The sequence below is a fragment of the Eublepharis macularius genome, chromosome 8 (genome assembly GCF_028583425.1).
Source record: "Eublepharis macularius isolate TG4126 chromosome 8, MPM_Emac_v1.0, whole genome shotgun sequence".
Classification (NCBI taxonomy): Eukaryota; Metazoa; Chordata; class Lepidosauria; order Squamata; family Eublepharidae; genus Eublepharis; species Eublepharis macularius.
The window spans coordinates 121,740,899-121,764,489 of record NC_072797.1 but is presented as its reverse complement, the minus strand read 5'-3'; the positions used below and the strand labels follow the sequence as shown (position 1 = coordinate 121,764,489).

Here is a 23,591-nt window from a genome sequence, read left to right as displayed (position 1 = left end):
AGTTGTATACTAACATGTCATTTAGGGTTAGGTGCAATAAAAATGGCCTCTTAACTATTAGTATTACAACTATGAAAGGCGTTAAGCAAGGCTGCGTTTTGGCCCCTTCCCTTTTCACTTTTTATATAAATGATCTGATTGGTAACCTAGGCAGGGCAAATACTCACCCTCTTGCCCTAACAGATCAGAAGATTCCTAACTTCCTCTACCTGGAAGATACAGTTCTGTTATCAAGGTCCCCTGTGGGCCTCAGAAGGGCTTTGAAAGAGTTTGGCTGCTACTGCAATACTAACCAGCTATCAATAAATTACCAGAAGACCAAAGTTATGGCTTTTGGTGGGAGACCCAGAGTTAGATCATGGAGTATTCATGGTCATAGCCTAGAGCAGGTAATGAGTTATAAATACCTGGGGGTGAAGATCCAGTCATCAGGGGTGAAGAAAGCTCATCATGAATATACTGCCTGCACTAGCTGAAAATCTGCCCAGCGTATTTTAATACACACCAGCGGCCCTCAAATTATACCAGTTCAAAACAGTTCCTGTACGGTACCATGGTTGGTTCATCTTCTTCGTGTTTTGCGCCCTTAGAGAAAACACAATCGAAATTTCTGAGTGCTCTAATTCTATTTCCCAGCTCTGTTTCCAACACTCACTTATGTTTGGAATCTGGCCTGATAAGAGCTGAGGCCAAGGTCAATTTGGCCTCCCCAAGTTTATGGCTTAGGCTAAGTCATTTTCCTTCTGATATCACATCATTAATACTTAGGGATGGATTTTGCTCTTCCTGACTCAAGGCTGTCCATTAGAAGCTGAACCTGTTAGGTATTTCCTGAGTTCAAATAATGCCCCTGGAGCAAGTCAGGGCCATTATTAAGCAAATGGTCTATGACACTGAACAGTAGGGAGATATCAACAGAGTTCCATACTTTTTGGTCTCAATGAAATCGCTCTATGTTGTCATTCCAGCAGCCTATCTGTCCTCACTGGATATTCTGTCCTACCATAGGGCCTCCTCTATGGCCAGATGTAATGTTTTCCCCCTCGCGGTTGTCGAGGGACATTACAAAAAGATCACAGGGTCTGTCCCTGTGGAGCAGGCTTTGTTGAGACTATAGAACACACACTGCTTCACTGCAGTTTCTACCAGGAAGCACGTGAGAAAATTTTACATCCCTTGTTTAGGATGTTTCTCACCTTCTCAGATTCGGAAATCCCTAAGAAGCTATTCTCTGATGCATCTCCACAGTTGACATGGGCATGTGCTAGATTCCTTGCTACAGCACTTAGAACATGCAAGGATCAATTACAGAGGGCACTGGACACATGATACTAGAGTCCTCCATGTTTTATTTGTTTATCTGAGCTTGACTTTTAAATTCTTTAATTTTTAACTTTAAATTTTATATTGTTTTTATATTTTTATTTTTACGCCAGTAAATTTACCTGAACGAAACCAAAGATTTTTACAGCTGATGTCTTTTATGTTCATTTCAAGCTCTCTTTGATACTGACACTATTCTTTTATGTGCTTCATAGATTTGTTTAGGTTGTTATTGTGCTGGTTATGTACTGCAATAAACATTTTGGATTTGGCATTGGAACCCATAAGGAAAGGAAAATGGTTAATAATGCAGAAAAAAGAAAGATTCTTGAAACGATCGAGCACTCTGTTGTGTGGAATATGCTTGATGCTCTTCAAAGTTTTTTTTTTTTTTTTTTAAAAAGCACTGGAGATATAACCATACAGCACATAGTCACTAGAGCTGCTTTCACACAGAAATGATTTTCTGTGTAGCCCTCCGTTCCACTGTTTGTGATCATGTATGATATGCATGTTTTGCATGATTTATTGATGCACCAATATGTTCCTGAGCATGGGGGTGGGGTGGGGGGGAATCACACAAAAAAGAATCTCTTGATACAAGTGCATGTGCTATCAAATCAATTACCTTCATCCAGTGTTTGATTGATAGAAACATGCTCATCAGGCAGAAGCAAAGACAGGAAGGAACAGAAAGAAGTGGAAACTCTGCAAGCCATGAATTCTCAGTATAAAATTTGGGAATAAAAAAAAATGAAACTGCATTCCTAATGCATGTGTTTCTGTTAGGAAATAAAGGCAAGGTAATTCAGAACTCCCAGATCTGGAAAGAATTAAACAGGCCAGTGACATTTGCACTGAACACAGGATTTGCAATAGCTAAAAATACACTAACTGGAGAACAACCTTGTTTTTCTGGGTTTAAAATAAAAGATGTTAAGCAAATGCAACAGCCCTACAATTAGGTTTGCCATCCTTCAGGTGGGGGCTGGAGCTCTCCTGGAACTGATCTCTAAAAACTACAGAGATCAGTTTCCCCGCAGATATGGTTGCTAGCTCCAGGGTGGGAAATCCCTGGAGATTTGCGGTGTGGAGCCTGGGAAGGGTGGAGTTTGGGGAGACAAGGGATCTCAGTGGAGTATAATGCCATAGAGTTCACTTTCCAAAACAGCCATTTTCTCCAGGGGAACTGATCTTTGTGGCCTGGAGGTCAGTTGTAATTCTGGGAGATCTCTAGGGCCCATCTGGAGATTGGCAACCTTACTTGTAAAAAAGGGCCCCTTCCAAGGGCAAATGGTAGTGGATAATTAAGTGTCGCGCTGAGGGGCCAGGCAAGCTGGAGGCGCTGGGTGGATACTGCAGCTCTCACCAGGTGTCAGGCAGTCCGGGGTCACGCATAAGGTGGTCAGTCCGATAAGCGATAGGCAGGAGCACGGTCCGGAATCAAGCCAAGGTCAGCAGCCAAGAGTTCCGTTTACCGAGCAGCAGGCAAAGTCTAATAACAGCAGGCAGATCAGGAGAGAGGGTGAGGTACTAGGCAGGGACTAGGGCTTCTAGGCACAAGGCTCAGGCAACAAGGAGTGGTAAACTGAGTTGCTTCTATTTATTGTTGCTCTAGTGTTGCTCTAGTGAGGCACAGATGTTGCTTCTTCCTCTGAAAGCCTTGCCTCCTTCTCAGAAAGCCTTGCTCTGTGCTGTGCCTGCAAATGAGCACTTCTCCATCTCTCCCACACAGCTGCCTTCGCTTTATTTTTCCGTTTCTCAGCTGGCCCAGGAGGCTCAGTTTTTCCCTCACTCTGTGGGAGTCTTTGTTTCCAGCAGCCTTCACAGAGCTTCCTGTCTGCTCCTCCTGGGTTTCTCCTGGGGAGTCCCTATCTACAAGTTTCCCTTGAGGCCCCTGGCTGCTCTCCCTGGGTTTCTTCTGGTGCCACGGCCGGTGCTAGTGTGGACCCTGTAGGCTCTTCCAGCTCCTCATCCTCTGAGGAGGATTCTGAAGCGGGTGGCACAGCAAGGCTGACTCATGACATTTAGATTCTAGGTGAAATCCCAATTGTCCCCTCCATAGGATCTGCCCCCAAATCTCCAGGAACTTCCTGAGCTAGATTTGGCAACCCTACCTATAACAGAAATTAAATTTCAAGAAATGAGCCCTAGTCTGCAGATAACAAAAAAGGCTGTAGCTGTATATTTGTTTTACTCTACAAGTTGTGTGTAATTAAATTTATTGAGGGTCTGGGTTATATGCATGGTGCAGAATCAGCTCTAAACATATACTTGCATAATTTTCATTAACATGTCAAATTACTATGGTATGATATGTTGACCTTTAGCAATAGTCTTCAGGAAAAAAACCCTAATGCTACCTATTTTGGTATTTCTGATTCTTGTTTGCATTATAAGTTCAGATGTAATCAAAAAGACTAGAAGTTTTACATTCTAAAATGACAGCTGGGATTCTACTTATATTGACAACTTCATACACTGCACAAAACTTGTGGGGTGGTTGCATTTAGTTTATATGCTACATGTTCCTCCTCCCAGCCCACTACCTCTCCTTTAGAGGAACTCCAGGCACCAGGTTTTGTTTTTTGCTCACTATTTCTGCCCCTTAAAATGCCTTAATTTCAATTTGCTTAGCATTATTTTCACCCTATTCAATGAAATATCTTGGGCGGGGGATAGCATTTCTTTCTATAAGAAAGCTTGAAGATGCTGCAGCTGGATAAAAGACATTTTGGGGTAGGTGATAGATGAACGACAAGAACAGCCTGCTCAGAACTCTTTTAATTTCCTTTTAGCTGAGTTTTTCATCATCAGGGCTTGTTATTTCAACTCATCCTAGCATTAAGGGCTTCTATTGCTTTTCCGCATGCACTGCTACTTGCACGCTTAAATTCCTTTCTCTTTTGTAGAAAACATTCATGCTTACTCCCTGAATTTGCTCCCTTTGGGAGTAATGGATCCTGAAGTATGTACTTTGCCTACTTTAAGCTTTGAATACAAAAACTAACACCCCCCTCCCCGCTTTTAACCTGAGAGGCATGCTTTCAAGTTTGTTTTCAAAATAAATGCCGAAGAATTTAACACAAGGAAAATTACTCCATTTCAAGGGGAAAATCATCCATTTCATTCATTCTCAATTATTTTGCTTCATTATATTTCTCCTTTTGTGTGTGCATATGTGCCATCAAGTCACAATCAACTTAGGGCAACCCCAACAAGGGGCTTTCCAGCCAAATGTGAAGCAGAGATGGTTTGCCAGGGTCTTTTTCTGCAGAGTTTTCCTTGGTGTTGTTCACCCATCTAAGTACTGACCTTGCTTAGCTTCTGAAGAGAGATGCTATACCATGCAGCCTTCCTTCCATTCCTCCTTACAGAACAGAGTTGGGTGACTTCAGTGCCCCCGCCCCCACTATCAGCTTCAGATAGGCTGTCCATCTTTCCCCTTCCCTAGTGCTTTACAGGCAATCCAATTAGATTTTTGGCACTTAAAAATATCTGGGTTTTTTTTTTCAAAAGATGGAAAAATATTTAGAGAGAGGGGAAAAGGCTTAATCATGGTCACAAGCCAATCAGTGCTGTGCATCATCCTTTTGCCTAAATAGGTTTTTCCTGGTCCATGCATAAAGGGAAGTTTTACACCTTACCAAAAAAAGTGCATATGTACTTTAAGCGTGTATATATAGCCAGAATAAAACGCTTTTCTATGGTTCATGTAGCAGCGTGGCTCTCTTGAACATGAGTGAAAGTACAGCAGTGATTCTCAGAATTATTTATTTGTGTACATCTGCTTTCTACTGAAAAGTGCTGCAGAAACTCAATTATAAAAGGTAACCAAACTCAGTCATAATAGATGACCAGTTTAGCAGGGCTTAGATCAGTAAGCAATCTTAACCAACCCCAGAGTCAATGCATTTTAAAAATACATCTAAAAACACACCAAAGGACTAAAATACTGGCTCTTATTTGAGAACAGAAAGTCACTGATGGACAGACTCGCGGCAGATGCCAATTCCTGAGTTTACAGCCTTGTTTTTTCAATATACAAGTATCATTACTGTTACTCAGGGGTCAGGTAGGGTTGGCAAAATACGAGAAGGCCACGTGCTTAGGGAGGCTGTGGTGCTTTCCAGTCACTGAAGTATCACATCATGAACCTTCTCACTGATTTCCATGGCCTCATGCAGCTACCCGTCCTGTCAAAACATAAAACACGGCCTTCCGCTTTTATTTCCAACCACCACTAACAGTGCAATCCTAAACAGAGTTATTCCAGTCTAAGCCCATTGAAATCAGTGGGCTTAGGCTGGAGTAACTCTGCTTCGGATTGCGGTGTAAAGCGAGGCAAATATAGCACTCCTCCCTGAGCCCAACAGAAAACAGATAGTAAAATCTGTTGTTGGTTTTTATGTCAGCATCCGACTGTAGGGACAGGATGAAAAGCAGAATCCCTGGGGCTCCAAACTGCAGGATATCCCCTTTTTCTCTTCTGAAACATCCTTTAACTGATGTGTCACTGGATCATCAAAAATAAAGCTATTAGCAGAGGAGGTCTGCCAAAGCTTAAGAAACCTGCAAACAGGCTGTGCCCAGACCACACAACAGTCATTTCATCAAAAGTCGCTGAACTGTAGCTGTTGTGAATGAAACTGTCCTTACACTACACTCCTGGCCCACCTGTGATGGTTTGAAAACGTTGAACTGAACCAAAAAATTAAACCAACAATAAAAGCAGAGAATACAGAATGTATTAACTGACTATGGAGACAGGTTAAAATGAGGTTTTTGTGCAAAGAAGAGAGAGAAAGAGAGAGACTGAAGTACTTGGATGTACCAAATCTAAGAGGCCATTTTAGAAGCAGCTGTGCAAACAGACGCCTACTCCACTGGCCATTAAAAAAAAACACCTTAAAATACAGCTATTTTTTTAAAAAAAACCTCTTGAGGCACAATAACTTTGGTGGCCAGAGATTTTCTGAGAGTCCTCAGCACTAGTTTAACAGGTTCTCACCAACTTCCTGCCTTTATCCCTTGACTTGTTTCTGAACATTGTGCAGTTATTGGTCAGAGGGGGGATTTCAGGATGCCATACAGTATTCGGTCTCTGTCATCAGGCAAATATAAAATTAGGGAATAATGCCAAAGGCACTGGTGTTAACACTGATGCTATCCCACTTACTGCCTTCTTTACTATTACTAAATAGAGGGAAAATTAGGACCACTGTTTGTATACAATTTTGTTGTATTTCATTAGGCATCTTTATATTTAATTCTAACGAGGCTCCTGAATGCTGATAGAAAAATCTGCACAGGGACAGACAAGGGAGATGCATTATAAGAAACTGGGGTGGGTGGGTTTAAAACTCCCCATCAGAGAATGCTGACCAAGACCCCAAGAGATCACAGTTTATTGTGCAGTTGCATTGTGGAAAAAAGGCACAGATCAGAGGAAAAAGTGCTAATGGGATATTTGAGGGAGGGAAAGTGGCAATGGAATGAGGCGGAAAAAGGAGAAATGGGGAAAAGATGAGAAGAGGGGAGAAAGCAGCAAGGAAGGGAGCCCTGCTTAGTGTTCTTAAAGATACACAATGGATGCTTACAGTGCAATTCTAAACAGTTACTTATGGGCTTAGACTGGAATATCTCTGCATAGGATTGCATCATTTGACTGCAATTCCATGTCTACTTATAAGAAAGTTAAGTTCTACTGAACAAAGTGGGACTGACTTCGAGGTAAATTTGCATAGGATTAGGCTGCACAGAAGATGCATCAAAATGACATGGTACAATCCATAAGGCAATGAAGCCCGTAGTTCATGACACAGAAAGGCCACCCACATGAAGACACCTTTTTACTGCTGCATGAAACACAAAATTGCTCTTCTCGTTCACATCAGTTTGTGATAGACAACCAGGAAATCAGTACTGTAGTAGGGATGATGCCCAAAACTGGATAGCCTAGACAAACCAGATCTTGAAAGCTAAGCAGGGTCTGCCTTGGTTAGTAATTGGATGGGAGACCTCCAAAGACGACCAGGGTTGCTGAGGAAGTCAATGGCAAACCACCTCTGTTAGTCTCTTGCCTTGAAAAGCCCAGCGGAGGTTGCCACAAATCAGCTATGACTGATGGCACTTTCTGTCACCAGTAGGATGGATCTCAGTAGGATGGATCTCAGCAACCAGTCAAAATTAAGCACTTAATTCTTTTCCAGTAATTGCATTTGGTGTTCACAGAATTGTACAGTACTTGAGTGACTATTTGCTCTAGTATTGCTCACGTAAATCTAGTACTTTAGCCATGCATACTCGATTCAAATCAGCAGATACACCAACGCTTAAATGTCCACTCGTGGGGTAAGTGGGGTTGTCATAGGTGAGGTATGCTCTCCACCATACACAGGGTGGGTGTATGGTGGAGAGTATCCAAGCCAGCCTACTAGTGACCCTTGCCTCTTCCGCAAGCAGTAAATTCAACAAGACAATTTTACCTTGATTGCATGGAAGCTATTTCTGCATGGTGGGCCCCATACCAACCAATATTTGAAAAATCACTTGGGATAGGAATGCTGGCATGGGATGGACTCATTCATAAGTAGGCTCCTCTGCTGCATAGGCCATGTATGAATGTAGCTTAATAAGTCTAGGAAATTCCATAATACATGCTGGCAGAATTTGACATCAAAATCTCAGTCCTAAACAGATTAACTTAGTAAGATTTCAGAGGGATTTAGCTCCATGAAAGTATCGTTAGGACTGCAAGATATCTTCAAAGCTCAAGCCTGTTGCACAAAGTGTGTTCCCATGAAGTCTCTCTTCTACAGCCTACTTCAAATATAAAGTTCTCTTTTTATAATTTGAACTGCTGCCTGACCAAAGTCCATTTTCATGCCTATGTATGCTTTATAAATCAATTCTCTGTAAGCCCCAGAGCAAAATAGCATGCTATGGAGAAAGAGTTTTATGTTCTCTATGACTTTAGTATTTCAAAAGCAGCCTTGTTAAAAAGAGAAAGGGCTCAAACTATGAAATCATTTCCTTCTGTTTAAAATATTTTACTCAGAGGGGGGAAAAAAACAAAAGAGCATGAAAAGAGGGGGAATAGCTTTTCTGTTTTGACTCTGCCCTAGGATTCAACATTTCAGCAATTCTGTGGGATGATGCCGTGTGCCAGCTCCCGACTGCTCCAGCCAGAGGTTCAAGTCATCTTAGTCATGTCAAAACAATGAACCCTCTTGTGAAACTCAATTGGATCCCACATCACTCATGCCATTAGGAGATTTTTTCCCCCTCTCTGGAGAAAGGGTAGCTATCCCATTGGAGCAAATCAAGGCTGTAAGGAGATTGCAGACACAATGTTAGCCATTTACTGGGGCAGGCGAACAAGATTCTCTTGTTTGGCCTTGTACAAGTGCAAAAGGGATGGATGAAAATACTTCTCTGTTAATTGGAAAGATTTTTTTTTCTCTACCTACAACAGGAAGGTTACAACTTCAGAGAGAGAGGAGGAGACAGAAAGAGAGAGAGAGAGATTAAATTATGATGTAGGTTAAAATGGATTTACAGGAATTTTGAAAATGGCGGCTCTGGTTTTAAACACGTTGCTCAGAGGTGTATCTCTGCAAACTGCAAGGAAGTTATTTCTATACTTTTTTGGCTTCTTTTCTGAGAAGACATTTAGAGTCACCATATTTTGCATGAGTATATCTAGCACATATTCTGCACCGTGGATTCCACTGTACCTCTTTCTCTCCCTTGATCTTACAATTATTAAAGTATATGGAAGGGCAAGTCTCAGATATGAGTGGCTGTAGCATTTTTAGTTAATATTCTTGGCTGAGTCTTCTGTCACATGTATGGGGTGGTTTGGTGAAATGCTAGTTAGTTACTATTCTGGGGCAGATTTTGTCACGTAGTCTTGAAACGGAAATGTTTGTAAATTAATAAAAAAAGTCCTTCTTAGACTTTCCAGCACTCAGAATATCTCAGACTATTTGACCCTTCTAATGTAGAAGCCTCTTACACATCAATGCTAACAATGCTTTCCTGAATAAAATGGCAATTACTTATAAGGAGACCCGCTTATGTTTACTTTCTTAATTTTTCTACCTCCCATCAAGCCAATGAGCCAGTGATGTCCTGGCCTCTTAAAGACAGGAGTTCAATGGTCTTCAAATGCATCACATATCACTTTAATGTAGTTTTCTGCAGTGAAAAAAATAAGAGCATCTCAAACTTTGCTATTGACCTCGTTGTAGGAACTTTTAAAAAAGAATGCAAATATTTTCTTTTCTCCTCCGGTCTCTTACATTGAGAGACTTCATTTTGTCTCAAATGTTGATGCAACAAGCTGGTGCTAGGCCACTGGAGAAGCCTCCATACTCCTTTTCCACACAGCATTGTATACAAAGTTTACTGATGCTTAAAGCCAAAAGTTTATTTGGAAAATCCTTGCAACATGCGGATAAACATTCAGTAATCTTTTCCACACACATGTCTGAGAACATATATTAGCTTTTCCAAGATCAGGAAATACAGTCTTGGCAGAGAGAGACTGCTAGCATTGCCATTCACGCTGTACAGAAATAAATGCCTGGGGTAGAATGTTGGATTTTCCATTCATTTTGCTCTTTTAAAACCAGGTTTGATGGCAGCCCTCTAAATCTGAAGGATAATTGGAGGTTAACCTTCTATTTGGGGAACCCTATTAAACAACAAGATTTGAACAAACTGCAAACTGTAGTAGAATTGCAGTTCTGAAGGTCTGAAAGTTCAGGCAGGGCTGTTTTTTTAAGTCTGTGTGTCTGATGATCATACCGTGAAACTCCTGACAGCAAGTAAGTCTCTTATAAGAAATGCAATTCAAATGGAATTAATTTGTCCAAAGAGGAGTCTGGATATTTTAATAAAGGGAATAAGTTGGTAATAAAGTGGAATAGTTCTTTAGGGCACTGTTGTAGGGTTGTGTAAAGGGAATAGGGTTGTAGTCAGGGCTTTTTTTCAGCTGGAACGCTGAGGAATGGAGTTCCGGCACCTCTTGAAAATGGTCACATGGCCGGTGGCCCCGCCCCCTGATCTCCAGACAGAGGGGAGTTTAGATTGCCCTTTGCGCCGTGGCGCAGATTTAAACTTTAAAAAACTCCCCCCTTGTTCCAGCTGACAGAAAGTGACATCATTGTGCGGTCCTAAATTCCACCACCTCTTTTCCCAGAAAAAAAGCCCTGGTTGTAGTCTAAACGTTCTGTGAAAACGTTCAGTAAACAAGCCATACACAGAAAACGTTCTGTGTATGCCTTGTTTACTGGGTATATTACTTGATTTTTATTTCATTTTTCTCTTTTTATTGCTTTGTATATATTGACAGGAGGGTTTTTTGGCATTGTTTTCTAATTATGCAATCTGCCTTGAGTCTCAATAAGATACGTTAATTATAAATGAAGTAAACTGACCAACTGTCAGGTCTTGCCAGGTACTTCCCCAATCACTTCACTGCATCATTCTGGTGTATAGGTTAAAGATGATTTTATTAAGGAAAGATACCAGTTCAAGAAGCTGTAACAATGGAATTGACTAGAATGCCTAAAGGTAGTAAAGCAGGATTAATTATACGGCACTGTCTCCACCCACCCACCCCCAGTGGGAAGAAGAGGCCGTTGGAGGTTTTGGCGTGCATTGCCTGGGAAGAAGGGAAGGGGGGAGAATGGAGCTCTGCTCAGTCTCTGTGTTAAGCCCAAGGTCAGGTTCTCAGGCTTCAGGAGCAACTGGTAACCAAAACACCTTGCCTGAAAGATAAGCAACAGAATGCTTATCTGAAGATTAGCAACAAAGCAACGGAATACTGGTTTTACTCTGCATGTACTCAGAGACACAATACTATCACAATCACATCACCCCTGAGGCATGGCAGATATGCTGAAGGCCTGACACCAACTGACCAACCAACCGACAGAACGCAGCTCTTAGTTAACCATGGCGTTCAGATGTGCTTATCTTCAATAAGAATTAAAGGTAGCTAACAACTCTGAAAGAGAATCTGTTGAGAAGCTAGCTAAACAAAATTTAGCATCCACTAGGTTTTTAAAAATTGTTTTGTCTTAAAATATGCCCTTGTTCACAGGCAAACATAGAATCTTATTTGGCCCTTTTCTCAAAGTTTTAGCTCAGACACTGTTTGTGTAACTTATTGGCATAACTAACCCTTGTCACTCCACCACAGCACTACGGTATTCCTTGCCACCTTCAAATCTAGCCAATATAGCTTTCCAGTTGCTCACACAATATTATTTCATAAATAGAAGAGTATTTCAGGGATAAACTAGATGAGGCCTTGGGAGATCTCTGAATGAATCCACCTAGCATTTTTAATTGGGAAGGAAGATTTGTCAACAGGGGGTGTGGGTGAGGTTCAAATTAAGGCTCCAGTAGATGGGGGGGGGGTTAACCTTCTCCCCAGTGCCACTTTCATGATCAGCCCTTGGTCTGCTATATGCACCACCAGGGAAAACATGGTAACTTCAATCCAAACCACAACCTCCCATGGTTACTCTTTAATAATAAAAGCAGGCTGGGAGGTCCCTTCACAGATTGCTCAACTTTGTCAAGTTTGGTCTCTTAGCTACAGAGAAAATTAATAGTTAAAAACTGCTTATTTAAAGTGGACTTGTTGCCGGGCTGCTGGAAATGGGTGTTGGAGACAGTAGGTTACATTTTGATGAAATCAAGTTTGGAATCACTGGGTTGAACGCAGCCAACTTTTTCACTCAGTCTCATCTCTTTCCTATGTGGCTTTTGTCCGTGCAGGCATACATGGCCAAGCGAGACCCCATCCTCCCTTTTTTGTCAGTGGAAAAGCTGGCTGGATCCAACCTAGAGAATGCAACCTTTCCCCCATTTTATGCTGGCATGCCTGCATAGTAAAAGATTTTGGAAACCCTAAAGCATCTGATATATTCCAAGGTGACATAAAATGCACCGAGTAGAAGCAGATTTAACCCTATAATAGGCTGTGAAGAATTTGTATCCTATACATGTGATGAACACATTCTGGCTAATATGCTTACCCATGTACATATAAAACCTTAATCAATTGACATTTGTGTTCCGCATACTGCAGTGCAAAGATACTTCATTTTATTCTGTAGAGAAGCCTAACAATAATGTTATGGGGGGATCCCTAATGAATAGAAATGAGATAAATTTCTCTGTATATATTTTTCATGTATCAGAGACACAGAGAGAAAGAGGCTGTGTGTGTATATGAGAACTGGCACTGTTGAGAGCTATGAGTATGTTAAAATGTTTAGAAAGCCATAGCACGTGCTAGCGACAGTCCTAACAATCATTATCAAAACAAGTCATGGCTGTTATCTAGTGAGGTTCACAATGACATTAGGTATGACTAACACTAGTCAACATACATGGCTCTTTGTCCTATTTTCGGCAAAGTGCTGGGGAAAGGATTTTCTTCTACTTAATTGTCAGACTATAAATACAAATATTTTTATGGAAACTGTAGAAAAAAAGAGAAGGGTGCTGAATCAAGCAAATATTATGAAGCACTAAGTTGCACACACCACGTATTAAGTCCAGTAGCACCTTTAAGACTAACCAACTTTACTGTAGCATAAGCTTTCGAGAATCACAGTTCTCTTCGTCAGATACGAGACCACGTATTAACTACCAAGCAAAATGTGGTCCTTGTATCTTGCTTTATTACAACAAACACACACTCCCAGTGCATTTCATACAGCTATTTATATGCAAGAAGTATATGTGGAAATACCAGTCCTATATATACTTCAAAGAGCCTCTTCTAACATTATCTCAGGGGCAAGGAAGCCACTGAACAGAGTATCTTTTCTATGCTGATTCCGTAGTGTCAGAAATCTTAAGTCATGTGAAAGGAGTCCTTGATATGTCTCCTCGCAACAGCATCATCCCTTCCACAAACTAGGAAATGCTAGCATGGAAAGGGAAGCATTACAGATCCCTCCCACATGACCGTGGGCAGCTGGCGTTATGTAGTGGGAAGGGAAGGAAATAGATCAGCAGCTGCCACACATCTGGGGCAACGTTGGAAGGGCCAAAGGTGTTTCTAAAATTGCTTCCTCTCAATGGTTAGAAAGGAAAGAGTGCAGTGAATACAAACAGGGGCTGCCCTAGCAATATAGGCAGAATAGCAAAGGGCGGGGGGCGGGATATAGCTGAAGAACTCACATTATTTACAACACAGATCCTGAGTTTTAACTGAGGTAGTATTCTACAAACAGGAAAGCAAATTAGTCCGATGAGAACACATGGGAGAGGTTTCATTCTGTTGCCGAAGAAGGTGCTATTGAAAAGAAAAATATGTATTGATAGATGTTGTCCTCCATATCCCTAGGAGAGTAATTTGCAGTATACAGTATTTTTTAACATGCACTATGTCTATGAGGACATTGCTAGAGGTGGTGTAGGGGGACACTCAAGATTCTGTCTTCCTGGCCAGAACTGAGTGGTGTTCCACTGGGTTAGCTGTGAGAAAAAAATTCGGCTAAAGGGACTTACCAAGCACGATGACCACAGTCTTCAAAAGACTCATCATGGTGTCCCGATTTCTACGTGGTCCAGAACTATGTCTAGACATTCTCATAGTCCTCTGTCGGACGTACCCAAAGATATGAGCATATAAGACCACCATGACTACAAAGGTGACCAGGTTGAAAATAGCCCAGAAGACCAAGTAAGAGTCACTGTAGAGTGGCGCCATGTTGGAACAGTGAGTGAGGTCACAGATACAGTTCCAGCCCACGCTTGGTATAGCTCCCATGATGATGGCCATAGTCCAGATGACAACGATTACTACCACGACTCGTCGGTTACTCATCCGAGTATGCAACTGCATGCGGAACACTGTGATGTGCCTCTCTATGGCAATCGCCAACAAGTTGGCAACAGAGGCTGTCAGACTAGTGTCAATGAGTCCCTGGCGAAGGAGCCAGGTGCTGACAGTCAATCTTCTAGTGTTGGGTCCCGTATTAAACATTAGGTAGAAGTACGCCAGTCCTGCAAAGAAGTCTGCAGCAGCTAAGTTAGCCATTAGGTAATAAATAGGAAAGTGAAAACGCCGGTTGACATAGATGGCCACCATAACTAAGAGGTTGGCTAGCATGATGAAGACACATACTGTAATCCCAAGTCCCATCACAAGCTTGCTCACAGTGTTCCATTCAGTGGCTAGATATTTTCCACTTCGGTTATAAAAGAAGGCAATGGTTTCATTGTAGTAGCACTGTGGTTCCTGGGAAAGAAGAAGATAAAGCAGAACTACAAGTTAGAATTTAAAGTATTGCACGGACTGAAAGAGGCAATTAAGGTAAAATTCTGGAGGCCTCCCATTATGTTGATACACCTTAGGGTTACATGAAAACTATAGCTAATTTGGAAAAAACCTTCTACACGGGTCATCTGCGTGGAAGGTTTCTTTTATTTAATTTACAACGGTCTAATTTAAGGCAATGCAGTCCTTCTATATGGGTCATGTTTAGAGTTGTGAGGACCCCCCCCCCCCAGGGGTCCAAGTGAGGGGGCAGGGGGCAATAGGGTACTTACCTCCCCACAGGAGCCATTTTCTGGTGCGACAGAGGAACCGTGAGTCAGGCTGAAGCCCAGTTCAGTAAAGATTGCCTGTTTGGAGGAGATTTTTACTGAAGTGGGGTTCACTCCTCCACTGCTGGTGTGATGGGGGAGTGCAGGAATGTGTGCACACACTTCTTCCCCCTCCCATGCCTTCCTTCCCCACTGGCTACGTAAGCAGGGCTGGGGAGCAGCAGGTGGGTGAGGGGATGGCAAGCCTAATCAATCCTGCAGGAGGCTTATTCTGTCCAACTTAAGGTTGCCCCATTTCAGACAATGCAGTCCTCCTACATGAGTCATTTTGGTGGAAAGCTTTTTCTGTCCAAGGTAAAAAAAAGTTTGTGTGTCTTCATCACCATCATCCATTTCAGAAATTTGTTCTACACTATATTTTTCAATAACAAGTATGTCATGATTATACTAGAGGGTATATGTAACAAAACAATTAAGATATAAAAACCTAAACAATTTTAAACACTTTTTTTTTTTAAAAAAACAATCTTAGCGATTTTCCATCTTGAAAGTTAAACAGTGGCCGAATAGCTTCTATACACATTGTAAGGCACAGTAAGGGAAAATTTATTTAGTGGGGAATTCACACATACAAGATTTCATGTTTCACTTGCCAAATCACTTCATTCTCTTAGAACATATCTACAGTTCCCATAGTTTTGAAGGGAGGAAATTACTGATAAACTAGTTTATGCCTGTAATTATGCCTTCTTATATTTAAGATTATATGTTGCTATATGCTTTTATATGGAGAAACTGATTTATACATGGTCTCTCCAAACAGACAGGATTACGACACACATGGAATTCAGTTTCTAGTTGAAAGAGGGACTAATAAATCCGAAATCGAGTAAGGGGAAAACTGAAATCTTTGTCAGCGTCTACATTAACGGTAGAAACATCACAAGATTTTAAAAATCCTGTTGTTCATTCATTTAATACAACCCGCTAGAATTTCTCTTTCAGACAATCAATAACTGAAAAGTCAGCAGGTGAATTCCAGAATATGCAGTCCTTCACTGCTCCTCCATAACAGACAAATGAAAGAGTCTGAGGCTTTCAGATAAATTATAGTACATTATACTGCCCACTTTGTAAATAAGTTAATTAAAAGCTGAAGTTTTATCCTAGAACACATGCCAAGCTGCTGAAGTTCTAATCATAGAATGTAATTCACTGAGGTTGCTATCAACCCTATGTGTTATTTATTTGTGGCTAGCATGGGGACGGGGTGGGGGAGAAACCAACTCCTACAGAACATTTTCTATTTAAAAATAAAATTTTATATATACATTTTGCATCCACATCACACTTCTGGTTTGTCAGGGACAGGACAATAGAAGAGGACCATGGATTTGCATCCCTTGTTATACAAGCAAATATTATGTTATTGAGCTTGTTCGTATACTGATGAACCAGATTAGCAGAACAAATATGTGTACAGAAACTAAGAATTTTAAAACCAGCTAGTGATACTGTACTTGTAAGAAAGATACAGCAAGGCACCTGACACAATATTTGGTAGCCTGAAATCCAATGTAAAGATTTTATAAACAGCCTATTGCCCTATGATAGACAAGCTTTTATATTCCAGGAGAATGAAGTGTGATAAGGGTCTTGACTTTCATCCACGAAGTTTATAATTTTTTAAAGCAAACAATGAATATACAGGATGCAAAAAAATGGTTTTGAATAGACAGTAAGTAAGCCAAACCAGCTTCCTTCACTCTTCTGTTGTTATCCTGGCAAGGCTACTGTACTCCATTTGGTTAAGTGGATCTCCAGACAGAAGCCATTTTCAAACACTGTCTTTATATTCACTTGCTTAGAAATAGCAAACAAATCATTACCATTTGACAAACACTCTGTTTTGAGCATCTCAGTGCGTTTGAGTCAGTCTGGTAGTTCCTTGCAAGCATTTTCATTTCAACAAGGAGAAGACAATTGTCCAAACCTTCAAGAGCCAACGGTACAAGAAAATCCTACCATCTATGTCCTCCAATTCGCATTTTAATTGGAAACCTGAAAAAGTAACATGCAACAACTGCTAGAGAAAGCGATCTGAGCTGGACAAAATGTATGGCAAGGGAGATTCTAAAAAAGATCAGCAACTGGGAGGTAGTGCAAACAACTGCCGTTTAGAAAGGTCAGAAACCTTGTTGGAAGCTATGATTACAAACCGTCAGATACCCTGTTGGAAGTTATGATTACAAACCTCCACCAACTGCCAGTAAAAAAAAAAAAAAACCCACACGCACATACCCAAAACTGAAGAGGGTGTTGACCTTCCTTACAATTTATTCATTGTGAAATCACTACAATGATAAAATGCAGAATGGCTTTTGGCGGGGGGTGGGGAGGCAAAATACATGCAAGGAAACCATATGGTCCTCAGCTCTCAAGAGAATTTTCTGAAGAGGGGGCTAATGAATAGTCTAAACTTAAATGTCAAGTTCTCAAAAGACTACTCCCTTTTATCGCTTGAGTTCATATAAATTACATAGCATGCCCTTTCAACACCTGTGTTTTGAAACAGAATCCAGTGGCAACCTCCAAACACAGTTGTGGAGTCCCACATTACATGTGCCCCTCAAAGCATTTTGTGTGGTCCAAGGCTTCAGTGGAGCCACTTACGTTCATCCAGGTTGCTCTCCTCATCCCCATATTACACGATAGCCTTTGTTCTCCGGAGCATTTGACCGAACTCTTTAAAACCATGAACACTGCAATGCAATACTGTGGTGTCTTTGTGTGCTCTGCCTTTTCCCTCCTTCTCCTTATATAATCAATCAGATATTCATTTAGCAGTTGTGGATAAACAGCCTACTAATAAACCACCTCAGCTATTCTACCTATGGTTAATTCTAAACTAAACGGTAAAAACCATGTCCTCTAAGAAAATGTATAATGTTCCAATGCATGCAGTCTCCAGTTTGCTTGTATTTTAGTCTGCAGAATATGCAAAAGCATTTGTTGCTCATGTCAATTAAAGATTTATGTAGATGAGGTCAACTTATGGGTTATTTTGAAAAGTCCTCAGTTGTGCTCTATATTTAATTAAAAGTCACTCTGCTTGACTTGTTTTATGAGTGGTCCTTATTTCAGAGGCATGAAATTTAGTGGTATGTACTTCATGTCTCGTATTCACGTCTTGTTTTATTGGTATGCATGCATTTTTAATGTTGAAATGCACACACCTCATTTTGCTTAGAATGGAAAGGTGTAAGGCTGCCACAAACAATGAAGGGCATTCAACCAAAGAAATTCATGTGGAACTGAAAAACCTTACTAGCAGGGCTTTTTTCCTGGGAAAAGAGGTGGTGGAACTCAGTGGGTTGCCAGCACAGAGGGCAACTCCTGGCGGGAGGTAGTGCCCCTGGTATGACTTGCATGTGCACACACTCCCAGGACCGCACAATGATGTCAATTTGGGTCAGCTGGAACAAGGGGGGAGTTTTTAAAAGTTTGAATCACCCTTGGTGAAAATGGTCACATGGCTGGTGGCCCCGCCTCCTGATCTCCGGACAGAGGGGAGTTTAGATTGTCCTCCATGATGGATGAGTGTAAATAATGCAGCGGAATTACGCTGTGCTGATTAGAGGCAAAAAGTTTTATTTGAGGAAGTTACATACTTGATAGTAAAGAGGAGAGAGAGAGTCCTTGCTATCTGACTACATCTTGCAGAGAGAGAGAAGTGTGGCAGGAGAGAGAAGAAGCAGGATATTGCCCTGTTTAGCCCAATAGGAGACAAGACAAGGAAATGACCCCCAGGAAACAAGAGAGGTGCTGCTCTCACTGTCCTAACTAAGTGATCCTTGCTGCCCCTGCATGGTAGGCTCTTCTTCCTTCTTGCTGCTGTTGTACACCAGACATTGCTATTTCCAACACTCCGCACCGCTCCAGCGGCGCAGAGGGCAATCGAAACTCCCCTCTGTCTGGAGATCAGGAGGCGGAGCCACCAGCCATGTGACCAGTTTCACCAAGGGCAGCGCGGAGAGCAATCTAAACTCCAGCGGTGCGGAGGGCAATCTAAACTCCCCTCTGTCTGGAAATCAGGGGGCGGGGCCACCAGCCATGTGTCCATTTTCAAGAGGTTCCGGAACTCTGTTCCACCACGTTCCAGCTTACTAGTAAAAGCCCTGCTTAAAAGCCCTGCTTACTAGTAAAAGCCCTGCTTACTAGTAAATAATGTTGACCCAGTAGTAGAAGAGATATTGTTTTGAACAAGGGACAAAGATTATATTTTCTCAGCATGAAATTGTGTCCATTTGGAAAATTTTCTTTGAGTATAATTTTTTAAATAATTCTACGAGGACAGCGGTTTTTTTTATGCAGTGTAGCCAATCTCACAAGAAACAGTATGTAGTCAGAGGTAAGAAGGCATGAAAACCAATATTGCTTCCACAGAGAGATCTTGCTCCCCTCCCAAACTGCAGTTGTTTTAAATTGGGCTGTCATACAATGTGATACAGTCATCTACCGGGTTTTCTCTGGCTCCATTCTGCTTAGGTATGAATTTTCCTGAAAGACTGTACTCACAGGAGGTTTAGGGAAATGGTGTGTGGGAAAATGCAGGTTTCTGCCACTCCTCACCCACATCTGGAACCAGTTCCTATTGTCCACCCCATCTTTGGGCTTTCATCAGCTATTCTGTTATTGGTAGTATATCTATTGCTACAGAATTCTACCACCATAGTGATATGCTTCTTACTGGTCTAAAAAAAATGGCAAAACCCCCACTGGAGGTGGGAGCGAGGGATATGAGAGGAATGTATGGAGAAACTGACGTAGAAGCTTAGGGATGTACCCTAAAAAAAAATTGATATTTTTTTTGGATTTCTGTATTGGGAAAGCAATAAATATCAGCGTTCTGGATATTTGGGTCCTCCTATACCACCTTGGTATTTGTATTTCCAGGATTCTGAAATTAACCAGGTCTGTTATTCCCTATGAGCGAATATTTCTGGTGGGCTGGAGCGGCTGTTTTTCAAGCAAAATACACCAAAATTGCAGTGCAGCTGGTGCCGTCTGCCCACTAAAGAGTCTCACAAGTTTCAAGTAATTTGACTCAAAGGGTCCAATTCTACAGACCCCTAAACAAGGTCAACCCAGCTACTTTCCATAGTTTCCTATGGGGGAATAATCCATTTCTTTCTCCAGGGCAAGGAAGCCAATAGTCAAACACACAAGAGGAACCACTGGCCACAGGCCTCCCGATATAAAATGAACTAACAAAGCCCAATGGAATCAATGTCAAACTAGAGAATCCCAACAGAACTAACCTGGCAATTTAAAAAAAAAATAGGAAAAAAACCAAACTCCACTAATCCCCCCAAACACAATACAAACGGTTTAAAAATTAAAGTGCAAAGCTATTAAATTAAAATTCTAAAACAACCCAACAAACCTTTTAAAAACTAAAACAGTACAAAACAAAAGTAAAGGGAAAATGGGTTTAAAAAGAACAAAACTGGAAATAAAAGAGCCCCTAAATGCTCCCCTGCTCCAGATCAAAAAAAAGAAAGAAAAACCAGCAAAAGCCAAGCCACTACAAAAACAGCACAGCACACAAAAAAATTCAAGGCAAATTATTCTGAAAAAGAACCAGAAAGGAAACAAAGGTTCCCTTTCCCTTCTTCCCCCCGCAAACCACCAGGCAGAACAAAGGGGAAATTTGAAAAAGAAACATAGTGCTGGAAGGGATCCCAAGGTTCAGCTAGTCCAACCTCCCACATAATGCAGGAAATTCACTTCTCCAGTGACCCCTACTGTATGGCACGAGGAAGGCAAAAAACCTCCAAAATCCTTGGGCCAATCTAGCTTGGAAGAAAATTCCTTCCTGGCCCAAAGTGACATTACCCTGGGCCTATAAAAAAGGGCCATGAGAGCTGAGTACCAGTTCATCCCTTCTTGCCCTTCCTTCATGATCTACCTAAATTTAGAGTCACAGAATCAGCATTGCTGTCAGATAGTCATCTAGCCTCTGCTAAAAAACTTCCAAAGAAGGAGAGCCCATCACCTCCTGAGGAAGCCTGTTTCACTGAGGAACTGCTCTGTCAGGAAGTTCTTTGTAATGTTTAGCCAAAACCTCATTTGATTTCATTTTAACCCACTAGGTTCTGGTCCACCACCACCCCTCCCTGGGAAACAGAAAACAACTCTGTTTGATCCTCTATGTGACAGCCCTTCAAACACTTGGGCGATCATATCACTTCTCAAGTCGTCTCCTCCCCAAGCTAAACATTCCCAACTCTTTCAACCTTTCTTCACAGGACTTTCTTCACAGGACAGACCCCTTGCCATCTTTGTTGCCCTCTTCTGGATATGTTCCAGGTTGTCAAACGTCCAACTTAACTTGCGGTTCCCGAAACTGAACAAAATACTCCAAGTGAGATCTAATCAAAGCAGAATAAAGTGATACCCTCATTTCACGTGATCTGGACACTCTACTTCTGTTGATGCAGCCCACAGTTGCACTTGCCTTTTTTTAGCTACCGCATCACACTGCTGACTCATGTTCAGCGTACGATTTACAAAGAACTCTAGAACCTTAGGAAAAAAAATAAAAACGTGAGAAAAAAAATCAAAATTGCCTTTTGTCCATGTGACACTCCATTCCAAACATAAGGGCATGTTTACTGGGAGTGCATATAGTAAAAAGAATATACATATCCTACTACTGCCAAACAGTCACAACATTGTTTTTTGTTGCCATGTTATCCATACATATATTAGCAGAAATCAACCTCTGAAGTTCCCTCTGTATATATTAAGGAGCACCTCATGTGCATGGCATTTAGCATGACACATAACAATAAAAATTCAGAAACCCAAGTTAGACATCTGTTTAGACATGCAAAGTTTCATTAATCTCTGCTGTTAAAATTGTGAACTGTTTCAACTTACCTCAATTAATTCTGTTTGAGTCACCACAGAAAAGGGTACCTCTGCTGAAGGATCTGCCATGATTACACAATAGAGTTTGTGGTGTATTCGATCTATCCACACTTCAAATGTTTGGATAAACTTTGGGATTCCGGGTCAGTTACCAGTCATTGTGACATTTAGGCCTAGAAAGAAGAGGAGTGTGTTAGAACCTTAGAGAAAATCAAAAGCATTAGAAAAAAAATCAAAATTGACTAAAAGCCGATTTCTGTGAAAGTCTAAAAAACGGTTGGATACAGCAGTTCGCTTAAGCAAGGATTGCAATTTTTTATGCAAGGATTGTGGATCTTTCCTGTCCTCCCCAATCATTTCCAACCCCAGTAAAGCGGAATAATAGCTGTGAGTTGATAATCTGCAGTGAGAAAGAGGAAAGGCGTGAAATTGCTCTCTCTTCCATCAGAAGAACTCCACTGATGGAAGAGGCTGAAGAGGCAGGAAGTACCATTTCCCCTCCTTACTGCAGTCCACTGATATGTGTGGCTATTACTCCACAATCCCAGGAATCTACTTTCTCGGGGGCAGAATGGCTGTTGGGGGAACACATATGAAACTGTTTCACAATGATAGACCTCTGGTTATGAAGATCAGTAATGTCTACTTTGACTAGCAGGAAGAGGTCTTTCACATCACCTACTACTTTGTTCTTCAAACGGAAGATGACAATGATTGAACCTGCAAAGACTGCAAAGACCTCCTACACGCAAAGCTGATGCTCTATCATTAAACAACAGTCTTGCCCAACCACAGTCCCGCCCAGCCACAATCCTTGCAAAAGAAAAAGCAGAGACCAGGGCTCATTTTGAGGGGGAACGCACAGTTCCCCAAAGAGGTCACATGTCAGGTGGCCCCGCCCACCTGACTCTCGGCCATTTTGGGCCCGTTTCGGCCTGTATTGGGAGCGAAACGGCCTGGATCGGGCCTCTGATGGGAGGTAGATCACTCTTCCGCTCATCAGTGGCCCAATCCTGACCATTTTGGGCCCCTTTTCAGCCATTTTCAGCCTTTTTTGCCATTTTGGGCCCAATTTCAGCCCTGAATGGTCAGGATTGAGTTCAAAACAGCCAGGATAGGTGATATCAGGGGGTGTGGCACATGCAAATCAATTATACTAATGACACACTTTCGGTGATGGCAAGAGGCGTGGCATATGCTAATGAGTTATGCTAATGAGTTCCTCCAGCTCTTTTTCTACGAAATGACCCCTGGAGGAGACGATCTGTGTCTTTCCCTGATGTATCACTGGACTGAACACATCACTTAACTCATCTGTATAGACAGATAATCATTTGATTCTAAATGGAAGAAATAAGCTCAGGTACATTTTTTGAACATCAAAATACATTACCCTTTCCTTTGCTTCACACAAACAAAATACTCAAACTACGCATCAAAAGTGCCAACCAGTGTTTGCTCAATCATAGCTAAAGCAGCCTGTTAGGATCTGCCTGCTCAACTGTTCCACGTTGTTAAAACCGTATCTTTATGTCCCACACCATTTTATATTATATGGAAGATTTACACTCACAAAACAGAGTATTAGAACAGTCAATACTTTTTTTTCAGTTGAGATTATCTTTATGTTACAGAGTTCACCAAATGAATGGCAATAAAGCAATAAAATACAACAGGTTAGGGACTATTTAGCCACAACAGCACTTTAGAAAAGACTGCTGAAGTGCTTCATTTTGTCAACTACAAAA

The 23,591-nt window shown here is 41.5% G+C and overlaps 1 protein-coding gene across 3 annotated transcripts in view; it reads right to left on the bottom strand.

Annotated features, from left to right (window-relative positions):
- LPAR1 (lysophosphatidic acid receptor 1) overlaps positions 1 to 23,591 on the bottom strand; it is a 91,647-nt gene that overhangs the window by 32,117 nt on the left and 35,939 nt on the right. For 2 of the 3 annotated variants that reach the window (XM_054987516.1, XM_054987515.1), the window contains exons 2-3: positions 21,853 to 22,016; positions 13,867 to 14,599 (exon numbers count right to left, since the gene is read on the bottom strand). In XM_054987516.1, the coding sequence (XP_054843491.1) occupies positions 13,867 to 14,599; positions 21,853 to 21,912 (793 nt within the window). In that variant the 5' untranslated portion in view covers positions 21,913 to 22,016. Of the gene's footprint in view, positions 1 to 13,866; positions 14,600 to 16,796; positions 16,857 to 21,852; positions 22,017 to 23,591 lie in introns of those variants that run through there. The other variant, XM_054987517.1, reaches the window with a different exon arrangement.